General features: G+C 51.6%; 1 protein-coding gene across 1 annotated transcript in view; it reads left to right on the forward strand.

Annotated features, from left to right (window-relative positions):
* The first annotated feature begins 289 nt into the window (after nucleotides 1–289).
* Nucleotides 290–15,252, forward strand: part of MMP11 (matrix metallopeptidase 11) — a 32,933-nt gene continuing 17,970 nt past the window's right edge. The window contains exon 1 of the mRNA XM_034791284.1: nucleotides 290–591. Within this exon, the coding sequence (XP_034647175.1) occupies nucleotides 484–591 (108 nt within the window). The 5' untranslated portion in view covers nucleotides 290–483. The remainder of the gene's footprint in view (nucleotides 592–15,252) is intronic.

A 15,252-nucleotide genomic window follows, 5' to 3' on the forward strand; every position in this document is an offset into this window, starting at 1 on the left:
ACTGCAGAGCGATGGGGGCACCTGAGCGAGCAGCAACGGGTCCTGCTCACCCCGCCCCTCATGGTGAACATGCCCCATAGCAGCACTCTCGGGGATGGCGTTGGGAGCTTGTGCCCAGGCAGGGCTGATTTCCTGCCTGCTCGGCCAGCGGGGTCCCCCAGTGTAACGCTGTGGCCGGGGGGCGCGGGAGGGGAAAGCGGCCTCTCCCCGGCGCGGAAGGAGTTAACGCCGCCCTTGTCCTGGCTCCAGGCGGGGTCCCGGGATTCCGCCCCCCGCCGCCCCACGTGGTGCCGCCGGGATGTGTCACTTCGGCAGCCCACGAACGTGTAATTCGAAGAGGGAGAACAAAAGGCAGGAGCGCGTATAAAAGGGGCTGCGGGACATCCCCGGCCCCATGTCTGCGCCAGGCAGCGCCCGGACCCGGCACGCTCCGCTCCGGCTCCAGCCCGCCTGCACCCTGCGCTCGTCCCAGCCGCGACGGGGATGGCTCGGGCGCCGCTTTCCGCCCTGCTCGCTGCCTTGTTCCTGCCCTGGCTGCTGGGGGGCCAGGCGCTGCCCGCATCGCGGGGGACCCGCCGGCACAAACCCCTGGTGAGTACAAGGGGCCCGGGGGCTCCCTGCGCCCCCAGATCTCTGCACGGACTCCTCTTGCCCGGGCCATGCGGCTCCCTCTGTGCCCTGGGTCGCAATCCCATCTCGCCCCTTCCTACATTTCAAACGCCGCCGCTGCCCTCCCCTCTCGCTGTGCGGGGGGGGGGGAGAGCTGGACAGACAGACAGATGGCCGGAGACCCCCACTCGGGTACACCCGTCACACGCTGTGCCCAGGGACACCGCTTCCCAGAGTGACTGCACCCCTCCGTCTTGTTTACATCCCGACTAGCTGCCCATTGCGTGCCGGCTCTGGGAGAAACCCTGCCCAGGGCTGGATGAAGAATGTCACAGCCCCTCTGGCTGCATGTGTTTGCTTTGCTGCGCCCCTTCAGATTCCCATGTTCTTTTGTGCATTCCCTTTTCTTTAGGAATCAGCAGCTGCTGCCCATTGGGGCATTTCCTTGGCAAACTCCTCCCTGCTCCAAAAAAGAACTTGGAAACTTGTTGTTGTTCTGCTGGGGAAACAAAACCACCCCTCTCTTTTTCTCCCCTCCTCCCTGTCCTGCCCACCCTCCCAGTGAAGCACCCCCAGTAGCAGATGCATGTTTGTTTTAGAGCTGGAAGTATTCTGTAATATCAACCTGCCTCCTGCTTTGTTGCAGGGCAGTGAAATCTGCATGCTGGCTTTTTGCATGTCCGGATGTAGTTTTAAAATGTGCCCTCTTTTGTGGGGTGGGTGGGAGATGACCGTAATTACTGGTTAGAAGACGACAAGGGATTTTTCCCTTTCTCCTTAAAGGTATGGTGGCATTCATTGCCTGGTAGGAATGCGTCCCTCACACTGCGATGGCGGTTCCAGATGAAAGCGAGAACTGTTACGGGGTTACAAAACTAAATCGATTAATAAAACCTACAAGCAGGGGGGAAGCACAGCAGGGCTGTCCTTCACAGACGTGCCTGCCAAAATCTGGCACCTGGGATGGGGCCGTTAGCTATTGGAGGTGCTGATGCTGGCATGGGGGAAAAGTTTGGGGGATTGGAGAGGACAGAGTGCTGCCTGCACTGGGGCTGTGTGTGTGTGTAATTGGGTTATTATATGCACGTGTTTTCCTGGTGCATAAACTGGTGACAGAGCAATGCCCGGTAGCATCACTGGGGATTAGCGCAGGTCCTGTCGATGGTTTTATTATCAAGCTCTGTCATCTGAGAGGTTTATAACTTGGCTGTTAAATCTGCTTGGGGGCTGGAGCTTGGCTTAAACATTCTTGGCCTAGGAAGCGCTTTTATTATTCAAAACAAAATGTCATTGAACTCATCCCAGCTGTGCCTCCATGGACAGTAAGGCAGAGCACATGCTGAATGGAGATGCATTTCTTTGCACACCCCCAGCTGTGTTAGGGCTTCAACTACATTTAGCAACTGGTTGATCTGTAGCTCTGCCAATAAGCCAGAGTTAGTAATTTACAAATCTGGAGCCCTGCTCCTTCCTGCAGAGACATGAACTGGTATGGGGGGAGGGGGAAGGGGGAGAGGCGCTGAGCCACCCCATGGTGTCCTAATATAAAGAAACAAAGGAATCCCCATTCTCAAATGGACCAACAGTGCATCTAATCTGGGTCCTGAGGCCAACAGGGGTCCATGCTGGATCCTTTGTAGGAAGGCAGTGCTAGCCCTAGATTTAAAGTGTCCTGTGTAAATTAAGGTCCCCATATAACTTTGCCCCCCTGAGACCAGTGCCCCCCATACACACTCTCATACCCATGACCCTCACTCGATGCTGCCAAGGGAGTGCCAAGGTTGCTGAGGCATTACAAACTGGCCAGCACGCCTGGAGCACAGCAGGGAGCTGGGAGGAAAAGCGAGCTGGCACAGTGCCTTGGTAAGACGGAAATTCCATACCAAATCAGGCCAGCGGGCCGTCTTGTTCAGTGTCCGATACCAGATGCTTCAGAGGATGGTATAACTCCCATAAGGGAGTGAGTGCAGTCCACCTGGCTATGAGAAAAGCTTCTCCTTAATCCCAGGCAGCCAGCTGTTGATTTATATTATTCTGCCAACTACCCTGATATAGCAAGAGTAATGCTGGATGATATCCATATTATTCCTAACCAATAGCTACACCTTTTTGGCATCCTTATAAGCATTTGGTTCAAGAGCTTCTTATGACAGAGTGTTCCACTCACTGGCTGTGTTAATGGTGTGTCACGCAAAAAAACTTACTTCCATGGTTTCTAAAGGGACACAGGCAATTTGGTCTTTTTAATCATCTGATTTTTTTAAAATCATTTTCTGGTGGAGCACCCCCTCAGTACCCAATAGTGTGGTCCCTTTCCACAAGGATTTTCTGATCTCCTGCCAGCGTTTATAAGGATCTTTCCAGCAAGCGAGAAACTAACTTTGCAGTGCAAACAGTGACACTAACGGTACAAGAGGTATTCTCAAATATACCAAGTAAAGAAGCTGAAAGAGTAGACGCTACTTTCCACCACTAACTTCTTTCAGTCATTGAAGGTGTTACTTGTAACTATAGTAGGTCTAGAATTTCAGAGAAATGTGATTTTTCAAGTTGGTGTCCATTTAATCTTGTTGCTATTTAATTTAATTGGATGCCGCCTGGTTATTAAATTAAGACAGGGTTACCTGGGATTTCTGGATTGACCTCTTAATGGAGGGCAAAAATCCTTCACTGCACCCAGACAATGTACAAAAACATACCATGACATGGTGGAGAAGGGGGTGATGGATTTCTTCCTGACCTCAGCAGGTCAGTTTTAGTCCTGAAGCATGAGGTTTGATAGCTTTTGATACACCAACATTTACCGTTGGGCTGCTCAAGGGCTAAGGTTTGTTACAAGGTAAAACTAGGTGGGGGGGAATTTAGAAGTCCTGGAGCTCTCAGAGCTCTGGTCAAGAGGGCACAGCTTTTATGTTGGCACCTGAGGAAGGCAAGTATTAGAGCAAAAGCCAAGCTATCTGCAGTGGTTCTTTTAAAATCTCAAATTCTCAGGGCAATGCACACCAGACCAAATGAAACACCTGGTGATGGCCTGGCTCAGGCCCCCTCTGGGAAATTAACATCAATGCATTTCACTGAGAAACTAGCCTTGGGGAAAACTGGTGGCCTCATGCCTAGTTGGCTGGTGTAATCCAGCCATATGTTATTTCCTGGAACTCTCGCCTCTCCAGAGCCAGCAATCCTACCTGGAATGCACTGTGCTTCCTTGTAGCTGCATGGCATGCAGATATCTGGGCCAGGAGCAGAGAGGGGTGACATTAGGAGAAGTAGCTCGGCCCATGCAGAGACAGTTTACAAAAGAGGTTGATATATGCTGTTTGTTTTCACTCTTTAAATATTGAAATGAGCGTTCAGGATAATTTAGACATGTTTATCCTTCACTTCAGCAGGGAATCAAGAGCACATGTAAACATTTACTCCAGGGTTTGTGCATGCTTTGGCAGTGTCCACCTTCCCCCTCACAGAGACACACGCACACACCAGCAAACTGCAGTTCTTGAAGGCTTTGTGTTCGCACCTGGGCTCTCGCAAAGTGGACAGGAAGGGAGAATAGGAGCAAAAGGAAATTAGTGTATCCAGGTGCTGTGCCCCATGCTCTGAGTCACATCTGCCGTTCTCCTGGGAAGGATAAAAATAACAGCAAAGACTATCAAGCCTCATGCTTCTGGGCAGGAACATGTTGTCAGCTGGGGTCAGAAGAGATTCCTCACCATCCCCTGGGGACCCTCTTCTCCCTGTAATAGAAGTGGCATAAGGAGAGTGGCTGGTTTTCTCTGACAATGCTGTCAGGGGTGGAGGATTCTCCAAAGGCTCAGAGCAGTGGGTCTGATGAGCAGCAAAGAATGGTATTCAAATCTTATTGGCTTATTCAAGCCTCATTGGTCTATGAACTAGCCCGGAAACGTCACAAGAACAAGCTTTCTCCTGAGGTTCAGGTTCTATCCCATTGCAGCCAGGACAGCGAGAATGGTGGTTCTTGTGAGATCTGGGTATTTGGGCTGTGGGTGTGGCTTAAACCAGGAAGCAGAAGGCACATGGAAATGAAAGTCACCTGAGCATTTGCAACCTTCAGAAAAGCATCACTTTGGGTTTGGCTCAAGTTTAGAGGGCCAAAGGTCTGTTCTAAGTGTATTCAAAGTGCGGCAGACATCCCTAACTGCTTAGGCCACTGAGGAACAGATGGAACAGGTGGTGTCTAGGGAGGACAAATGGTGGATTCCTTGGAGAACCCATCAAAGGGCTTTGCTCTGTCGAGAATAGATGAGAATAATCAGGCTTCGATAGAGCCTGTGGAGTTCTCAGGATGTTGCTGGGGACAGAGGCTCCGGGGCTGGTTTATTACTTACGTTTTCAGCCTGTGTGTGTGTGTGTGTGTGTGTGTGTACACAGATCATATTGTTAATCAGCTTGGTGGTACGACATCCTTGCTGCGCTTCAGAGTTTCCATACTGAAAAGGCCACCATGCAAGGGTAAAATAGAAACCTGAGTGTGTCAGGAAGATGCTCTGAAGTCACTGCATATGTATAGAACTCTTGAGCCCACACAGATGCAGCTCTTTTCATTCCATCTTCCCAGGAGCCGGAGGATCTCCACATGTGGGCCAGAGAGTTGGGGATGTCCCTCAGCATATGTTCAAAGTTCAGGGGTCCCTGGCCCAAGTGGGTTCTGCTCCTATAGATCCCAGTCCCTGGCCTGGACAGGCACGTCCTCCGCATAAATAAGGGGTGCTGGTCCCTGGCCCAACTAGTGCTTGTCCCCCATGGGTTGGGGGAGGGGGTCAATCCTTGGCCCAGGCTGGCACATGCCCCTTATAAGTGGGGGAGGGGGTCCCTGCACATGTGGCCCCATAGGTCAGTGGGTCCCAGTCCCTGGCATGTGCTGAGAGCTGATGCTTCATTTTAGCTTTGACCTTACATATGCATAAAAAACAACCCTACTGTGACTGGACTGCACGAAGTCCCAGGGTGGGTTTCTTGGTTTTCAGGGGATTCCTGTTTCATCAGATTAGGGGCTCGTGAGATCTTTGTCCAGCCAGGGCTCCTGGTGAGTACTCTTGCCTCTGGTTGTCTAGGCTTTCGCTGTGTTGCCTGCTCAGGAATGGTGCCACTGATGGACCAAAGCTTGGACTATCACCTAACTAAACCGCTGCTAATGAAAATAACCCTGAAGAGTTTATTAATTCGCCCTCCCTCTTTGTATCAGCTTAGGCCTTCACTGGCTTTGTGGGCATAAACATTTGCAGTTCTCAGTGTTTCATGTTTCCTGTTGCTTAGGAAAAATAAACATTTTCTTTCTGCGTTGCCAACAACAACCACCACCAGATAAACGGGAAACAGAGTCTGGTCGCAGGGAGATTGCACTTGCGGATTCCTAAGGCGAATGGCAGGAGAGGGGCCCTTGGTCTGTGTGTACAAGGAGCTCTGTTCCTGTATCCTCCCCTGCCTTAGCCCATCTGACTTCACATTCCTGATGGCTTTCTCTTCATGTTGATCAGAATGCAGCCCAGCGGACCAGAGGACGTGGGCTGGTCCTGTGATGAGAGTGCTCTGTGTCTGTGTATATGTAAATAGTTAATAGATTCGGTGCCTGAAGATGGCATTTAAGAATATGCACCGTTCTGGGTTTTGTAAGATCAATAAAATATCTTGTGCTGCCTTTCTTTGTGCAACTCTTTACATCAGCACCTAATAGGTCCCACTGGGCAGAGATACCAGGGTGCTATACACACAAAACAAGCAGGGGCTGGCCTACATCACCGAATACTGGTCCCTTCCAGCCATGAAATGGCTACGATTCTCTGGTAGCATTAGCATTGGCAAGCATGGACTCTGGTCTACATGGCCTAGTGTCTGAGATGCCCTGATTCGGTGTGGAACTGACTCCCTCTGAGAAAGCAGAACTTTACTGCTAAACAGCAACTCCAGCAGCGCTTGGAATCCAAATCGGCTCTGGGTTAAAGGACGGGCTTGCTAAACACAGGGGGCGAAGGTGATCAGTGCTACTGTGTTGTTGTTTTGAACCAAGGCAGGTGCTGCCGCGCCTCTTGGGGAGCAAGAAGGGGTGCGCACACCCCAGGAATGAGGGGGAGGAGGCTGTCCTGGAGCAGAACCACAGAGACAAGAATCTGGGCACAGATGGCAGCAATTTCTTACCCTACAGTGTGGGAGGAAATAGCTTTACTTGCGTGTGTAAAGACACGGATCTTTCCCCTCCCCTGGGGGTGGAGCTGAGAGAGGAAGGAGGAGGGCGGGTGCAGACGTACAGTGCCCTTGTGTGCAGACTGTTGGATGGTCCTAAAGGATGATATTTCGTCCCCTCGAGTGGCCGGAGTATCCATGGGATCAGTCAAGGAAGCAGCAAACACTGTGACAGCATAGATGGCTTGGAGGGAGAGAAGGGGGCTGGTTGAGAAGGAGACTGTCCCCGCTCCCACAGGGAAAGGAGCGGCAGGAGAGGCCTGGGCGGTGTCACAGGAAGCTCTCTGAGGGTGGCTGTAGTTCTGATTCCAGACTCCCGCGGTGCCTCTCCATTGTAGGAGAGCAGGTGGCCTGGCCCGCTGGGAAGGGATCAGTGAACTGCAAAGCTCTTGTGGTTACTGAGCAGCATCTGTGCCACTACGAAGCCCATAAGATGAGGAGTGACATGACAGAGAGAATTGCTTTGTACTAGTTATCCCAGAGGGCTGAGCTCTGCATGCTCCACACAGGTATTTCTAGGAGTACCATGACACAGAAGCACTAGAAAAGGGCAAATATAATACTGGTCTATAAACGGGAATAATGACAACCCAGGGAAATATAGACCAACCAGCTTAACTTGGGTCCCCAGAAAGATAATGGAGCAAATAATCAAGCAATCAATTTGTAACTGCCTAGAAGAAAATAAGGTGATAAGTAACACCTTTACAAATCAACAGGGATTTGTCAAGAACAAATATTAAACCAACCTAATACCCATCTTTGACAGGGTAACAAGCCTTGTGGATAGGGTGGAAGTGGTGGTTGTGTTGTATCTTGACTTTAGTCAGGCTTTTGATACTGCATCTCATGACCTTCTCAAACTAACTAGAGAAATGTAGTCTAGACAAACCTACTATAAGGCGGGTGCACAATTGGTTAGAAAAGCATACACAAAGTCATTGTCAATGGTTCTCAGTCAAGCCAGGAGGACATATCAAGTAGCATCCTGTGGAGATCTGTCCTGGGTTTGGTTCTAAACCAAATCATTTATGAAGATACACCTCTACCTCGATATAACGCTGTCCTCGGGAGCCAAAAAATCTTACTGTGTTATAGGTGAAACCGCGTTATATTGAACTTGCTTTGATCCACCGGAGTACACAGCCCCATGCCCCCAGAGCACTGCTTTACCGCGTTCTATGCGAATTCATGTTATATCAGGTCGTGTTGTATCGGGGTAGAGGTGTATTGTAAATAGCCTAGAGAGTACACTCATACAGTTTACAGATGATTCCAAGCTGGGAGGGATTACAAGCATTTTGGAGGACAGGATTAAAATTCAAAATGGTTTTGACAAACTAGAGAAATTATCTGAAATAAGATGAAATCTAATATGGACTAACGCAAAGTGCCACGCTTAGGAAGGAATAGTCGACTGCACAAATACAAAATGGGAAATGCCTGCCTAGGAAGGAGAGACAAGGTGGGTGAGGTAATATTTTTGATTGGATCAAACTCTTTTTGGTGAGAGAGACAAATGTTCAAGCTTGCACAGAGCTCTTCAGATCTGGGAAATTTATGCCCAATGTCATAGCTAAATACAAGATGGAACAGATTTTTTTTTAGTCCAAGTAGTTAACACATTTTTCAAGGGACTATTCAAGGTGATGTGGCCTGCTAACACCCCTCCAGTCATAGGGAAGAAAGGAGGGTGAGAAGCAGATGGGGGAGGTTGTTAGTGGATTATCGATTGTTGTAATAAACCATAAATCCAGTGTCTCTATTCAGTGCATGAATTTTAGTGTCTAGCAAAGTTATGAATTCAAGCTCCCTGTTTTTTCTTTTGAAAGTGCTGTGCCGGTTCCCTGTGAGGATGAGGACTGATAGGTCAGATATAGAGTGATCACTTTGTGAAAAATGTTCACCCACAGGTGAGGTGGTTTGTTTTTCATCATTTTCCTGTGTAAGCTCATTGGAGAGTGCAGTGAGTGTCTGGTTTCACCTACATAGTTGCTATTGGGACATTTAGTGTACTGGACAAGGTACACCACATGTTGTGATAGGCATGTGTAGGACCCCTGGATCATGAAAGGTGTGTTGGGGTGTGTGTTGATTGTAGCAGTGGAGCTTGAATGCTTGTTTCTTTCACCAACAAAAGTTAGTCCAATAAAAGAGATTACCCCACCACCTAATATCCTGGGACCAACCATGGCTACAACCACACTGCCTAGGAAGGAGAATTGCAGAAAAAGATGTGGGAGTTACAGTGGATCACAAACTAAACAGGAGTCAACAATGTAACACTGTTGCAAAAAAAAGCGAACATCATTCTGGGATGTAATAGCAGAAGTATTGTAAGCAAGACACAAGAAGTAATTCTTCCAATCTGCGGATAAGTTGCAGAAAGTTCAGAGGAGAGCAACAAAAATGATTAAAGGTCTAGAAAACATGACCTGCGAGGGAAGATTGGAAAAAAATTGGGTTTGTTTAGTCTGGAGAAGAGACGACTGAGAGGGGACATGATAACATCTTCAAGTACCTAAAAGGTTATCAAGATGAGGGAGATAAATTGTTCTCCTTAACCACACTGAGGACAGGATGCAAAGCAATAGGCTTAAATTGCAGCTATGGAGATTTAGCTTAGACATTAGGAAGAGTTTCCTAACTGTCAGGGTCATCCATGCCAGGAAGTGAAATATGTCAGAAAGGCCAGTCTGGAGGTCGGAAAGCAGGAGAACTCTCAGGTTCCTTGGAGGAGGGCGAGTCACTGGGTTTTCCACCTTGAAGGTGGGATCACAAATGTAAGTGATGGAGGGGAGGCGGAGAAACCAGCTGAGTCTGTTCCCCTGCAGGGCAGGCTATAGCCCCCCAGTAGGAATCGTATCCAATATTAAACAGATCTAAACCAGGATTGCAGGATAGTAAGCCCCTCCCAGCTGGCTGGGAACAAGGATGTCAATGTGGTATCTGTGTTGTGGTGGTGCCTGGGAGCCTCTGTCATGGCCCAGGGTCCATTGTGCAAGGCGCTGTACAAACCCAGAACAAAGCAATGAACCCTGCCCCAATGAGGGAAGACCAGACACCAGGTGGAGACAGCCAGCCCAGTGTGGGAGCGCAAGGAACCAATGAGAGGGTGTTGGTCAGCAGGACGGGCAGTGGGCTTTGCACACCAGTAGCCTCATTGTTGTCAAGTTTTTTGTTGACAGAAAATGTCCTGCTTTGCTGCTGCTCCCGGGTCTCTGTGGCGGGGCTGCCCTGTTTGCAGCCTCCTTCCAGACACGGCATTTGACCTCTACATGCAGAATGCTGTGATCTCTACATGCCAGCTCCGGGACAATTGCCCTGCCCCTAACTGGAGAGGTTAAAGGTCCACTGTATCTCATGAATGCGGATGGGACACTGACTGGGAACCTGACTGTTTTCCATGTGGCCTCATGTGTTGTCTGTCATGTTCTGCAATGTGCCCGTGTGCACGTGATGATGTCAGTGCAAACCCTGGGAGAACCGAGCAGGCAGTCTGTTCCTTGCGGGGCTGTCTGCTCTCCACTGGGATTAGACCTTTCCTGCTCTCATTCCGGGCTGGAGTCTCACAGTTTGCTGGGAATCTGTTCATTTTTCAAAGGCCACCCTCCCAATGTGCTGCTTAGCCCTGTGTGTGTATCATTGCAGCCTGCCCCACGAGGGAGAAATACCTACAGAAGGCAGAGACCTTGGCTCATTAGTGTCCCCAGGGCTTTTACTTGGGATTTTCGCCAGTATGGGATGTACAGTTGGATAGTCATCCAAACTCCATATTGCAAATCCTTTGCCCCATTCCCTTGGCTGGGAGACATCAGTTCACAAACCCCTGGCAGTGAATATCCCCCTCTTAGCGGGCTCTTGTCTGTGCTCCTTGCGAGGGTTTGGAAAGTCGTATAAAAGCCAATGAGAATTAGCTGCATAAATCCTCCCTCCTTGTCCTGAGCAAGACAGACTCATAGGACCACCCTGATAGTAAGAAGCAACCTACCCATGGGCAGTCAGGGGGACCATTGGCAGAATAAGACACTCCCCCAGGCATGAGTAAGGGTCTCACAATCCAGCCTGCTGCCAGCAGCCCCCTGGGAGTGAGGATCGTGACACTCACTGGCAGACATTGCTTGAGAGTGATGCGTGGTACTCCCTTCCGCAGACGGTGCTGATTTCTGTGGCCCCAGGCTCCACCTTCACAGGCTCCAGGAGCAGCTTTTGCTCCTCAGCTGTGATGGCTTCTCTTTCCTTTTGGCCCACTGGAATTTTATCTCCCCTCCAGATCAGGGAGGGGGAGGGAAGCCCCTGACACTGCTAAGTAGTTAATGCTTTTCTTAGGAAAGCAAAGCCGCCAAGAAAGGCTTTTGCAGCAGCATTCCAGCCCCGGTGCGCACTCCTAATGGAGCTGCGGGTCAGGAGGGGCGATCACGGTTTACAGAAAAGGAACCGAGGCGACATCAAAGCCGACAGCCAGGTCTTCTACCCCGTCCCTGCTCCAGTGCGCAAAGCGAGCCCGGTTGAGCCCATACTGCCTGGCACATGGTTTCAGTGCAGTAGCGGGTGGAATCCCCCATCAACAAGCGGGGCATGTTTCCCGAGCCACCTCTCTCCCCTCGAAAGGCGCCAGGCCAGGGATGTGTCTCCGGTGACCAGAGAGATGAGTCCCGCCAAGTAGGTTCATAGCTCTGGCTAGAAAAGTCTCCAGAGAATTCCGTGGCAAATGGCACCAGCCTCTCAGCCAGCCCCTGGGTGGCTTTGCGTGTCTGGCTGTGACTAACACCAGTGGTTTCCAGGGAATTTCCTATGGTTGTGCTAACACTTGGACAGCTCCAGCAATGGCAACAATGATGGGACAGATTGGCTGTGGCAGTGAAGTCTCTTTGCACCACCTATGCTGGTGCAGAGGGAGCCATAGGATGGGTAGAAACCCACACAGCACAAGGGGCCCGTATACCGTGTGCAGAGCCAACTCCATCAGCTCGGTGCTGCTCTTCTGGCCTCCCTCGCTCAGCAGTGCAGGGTGCTCTGAGGCCTGGCAGAGGTGCACAGGGGACAGGTCGGGGTGGGGTCAGAGCTGGGAGGGGTGGGGCAGGCTGGGGGTAAGCCCAGAGGTCCAGTGGCTCTGGATAGCTGCAGTGGCCCATTACAACAGGGGCACAAGTTAGCCAAATCAGCCCCGGAATAGGGGAGAGAAACTGCCTCCCCTCTGTCTCTGGACCGGCACCAATGTGCATCTGACCATTAATGTAGACAGGGCACAGGTATTTCTACCACCACACAGCTCAGGGCAGGATGATCGCCTCCACCAGCATAGGCAGTGGGTATAATAGGCCAGGGCAAGCTAAGCCTGCCTTGGCACAGTTGCGGCCGCTGATTGCGGAGTTTGCTGGGAAGCGTTTGCTTATTATTATGCACCATGCAGGTTCCAGGGTGGCTGAGGAGGCAGTATGTGCTGCTCAGCTTCCTGGGTTCATCCCTGGACTCCAGGGAGATTACTGATGAACCCAGGAAGCTGAATAATACACACTACCTCCTCAGCTGCCCCAGGACCTGCATGGCGAATATAAAAAGCTCAAGTTCTTTGGAAGAGTTCAGAGTGGCTTGGGGTCTCAGGAGGGGAGCCACGGCATGGCTGGGGGGGCCTCCAGCCACGGCATGGCTGGGGGGGGCCTCCAGCCAGCCCAGGGCTCCTTCGGCCATGGGGTGGGGGTGAGGGAGTTCGGGGCCCCAACTGGCCTGGGGGTCTTCCAGTCACAGAGCGGGGGGGTTGGAGCCTCTCAGGAGGAAGGGGTGAGGTGGGAGGGGGCTAGCCTCCCTGAAGGGGGGCTCCATCCGCCACCCATGTCCACCTGGACTTGCACCTGTGGAGCTAACAAGATCCCACCATCGAGAGACCCACCCGCTCCTCCAGCAAAGCCAGGGCAAGCCAGGGGGGATGATCCTAATACTACTAAGGTTAATAAAAAAACCAAACAACTAGGTGGGAAAAATTCCTTCCAGGCCTTCTCTGTATGTCAGAAGGGCCCAAGCTCAGTTGGGTAAAACTCCTTTGCGGGTCCCTCTTTAGTCAAACCAGCCCAGGACTGCACATGCACAACTCTGCCAACTGTCCTGCAGTCACGAGGGGCCCTGAGGCCACAGGCCACTCCCCACCCACCACTGGGGCTCATCTCTGTTGTGCAATTCACTGGCTCCCCCCCTTGCACTTCTCCTTTGCACCAGTCCCGCGGATGCTCCTTGCAGGGTCCCGTCTAGGCCTGCGGAATCCAGACACCTCCATCTCTAGCTGTTCTTGCTGCATAGCAGGTCCTGCTCCAGCGTCTGAGGTGAGCACCCGTTAGCTGGTGCAGCCTGCACGGTGCCTGACAAAGAGAGAGAGCCCCATTAGTCTGGGACTGCCCTGGACTCAGCCTCCGAGTCCTTAGCATGCATCCCTGGTGAGCAGCACAGCAATACGCTGACAGCTCGTCTTGTTACCAGCCTCGTTGTAAAAGTCTGGGTACCTCTTATTCTGTAAGGCTCTGCTCTTGTGAGCCGCTGGTGTGAGAGGAGTGCCCAGGGGATCGATCAGGACAGGCCGCACCTGCATCCCCGCCTCCTCTTTCTCATAAACTGTCTAAAAGCTCGACTGGTTCTTGGGGGCCTGGGCCTACGTGCTGAGCGCAGTGTTCCTGGGTGCTGTTCATCCTCCCGGAGCTGGGGGATGGGGCGATTGCTGTGGCCCGCAAAGCGCTTTGGGATGTAAGATCAGTCTGAGGACTGAGGCTGGCTTCTCAGACAAGGACCACAGGAGGTGATAGCCGCCGAGCTAAAGGAGCGTCTGGCTGGCTGCGGCAGGGCAGGCCCGGCTGGTGGAATAATGCTAGCAATGAGAGACTACCATGTGCCTGCCTGTGACCTGCCAAGTTCCTGTGTCCATCCCTGCAGCCCGTCCGGAGGGCCCGGTGCTGTGATCTAGATGTTAGCCGTGATAGTGGAATTAATGCCAAGGGCTTCACACTTCATTACAGCCCACATGAATGGAACTATTGTGCTGGAACAGAGAGATGGCAATTCATGGGATTAAACTGCAGCTCCATCCGTAGCAAACCAGCCAGCGCCGCGCCACGCTGACCGTAAGGTCCCTGGCTGGGTGATGCAGGGGGCCAGCCTGTCTGCTGGCACCTGAGAGACCAGGCTGTGTGAGTCTGTCGGCACAGAGAGGCCCCAATTAAGTCACAGGGAACTAGAGAATTATAGGAAACAAATGGGCAGGGCAGAGCCTGGAGGCTCCAAGGACCCTGATTCCGTCAGGATAAAGGGAGCTTCCCTCACCTCAGCATCGTGCCCCGTCGGTCTTGCTTCTAACGTGTCCCAAGGGATATCTCCCATACCCGGTAATTGCCCCTGGAGGGAAGAATCCAAGAGTCAGCAGCAGCGAAAGAGTTTGCTGTATGCTCCTGTGACACCAGTGGGCTTTGTAACCTACTGGAACCACATCAACTATAACTTCTTAGCTGCTGCCGGGGACGGAGCAGGCTGTGCAGAGACTGTAAGAGAAGGGCGGTGGAATAGCCTGAGCGTAGGGCTGGGAGGCAGGAATCCACAGCTTTTACGCTGACTCCCTCTGCCACGTCACTTGGACCAACATTTTCAAATGTGGATGCCTAAAATTAAGCAGCTGAGTCCACGTTTGGGCACCTGAATTACGCAGGCTGATTTTCTACAGTGGCTGAGCGCTGTATAACTCCCACTGGCTGCACTGTGGATTTGGGTCGCTTACTTTTAGGCACCCACGTTCGAATATGTTGGCATTAAGCTGTCTACGCCCCAGCTGACCGTGCTGTCAAATGGAGAATTGTAGTACTGATTGAGCTCTCCGGGGAGACAGCTGGGTTAATCAGTGGCACTAGCTGTAAAACGCTGCTGATGAAAAGCACTATATAAAATGTTAAGTATCATCATCATCATCACCACACAAGAGTGGTTCATAACTTTCCCCATGCCGGGACCCACCCGCTCCTGGTGCTCCCCTCCCATCTAGTTGGGAACATCTCCCTCCCATTTAGCAATATGGGATGGGCAGGGTGGTCCTGACACCTCTTGGGAACCCGTAGGACACAGGTTAGGGGCACTTCATTACAGTCACCAGGGTGGGGGATCCCACAGCTAATGCTCATGCACTGAGCAGTGGCTGCCAAGAGTTGTGTTCCGTAGGTAGGGGCAGATGCTAGAAATGATAGGAAAATGCTGAAGGGGGAACAAGGGAGTAGGAGAGACCAGTGTGGGCCCTCCCTTCTCCCTCTGAATCCACGTGTTCTTGTGCCCAGCCTCCTGCTTTCCACTGGCAAAGCAGAGGCTTCTGCACCCCCCAGCACAGCATCCAGACTCGGAAATGCTTCTGTCCCAAGTGCAAGGGAGAGTGAGGTGCAGAATTAAACCATTTCCCAAGCACTGTGTGCTTGTGGTTAACGA

This window comes from Trachemys scripta, chromosome 15 (genome assembly GCF_013100865.1).
Source record: "Trachemys scripta elegans isolate TJP31775 chromosome 15, CAS_Tse_1.0, whole genome shotgun sequence".
NCBI classification, from domain to species: domain Eukaryota; kingdom Metazoa; phylum Chordata; order Testudines; family Emydidae; genus Trachemys; species Trachemys scripta.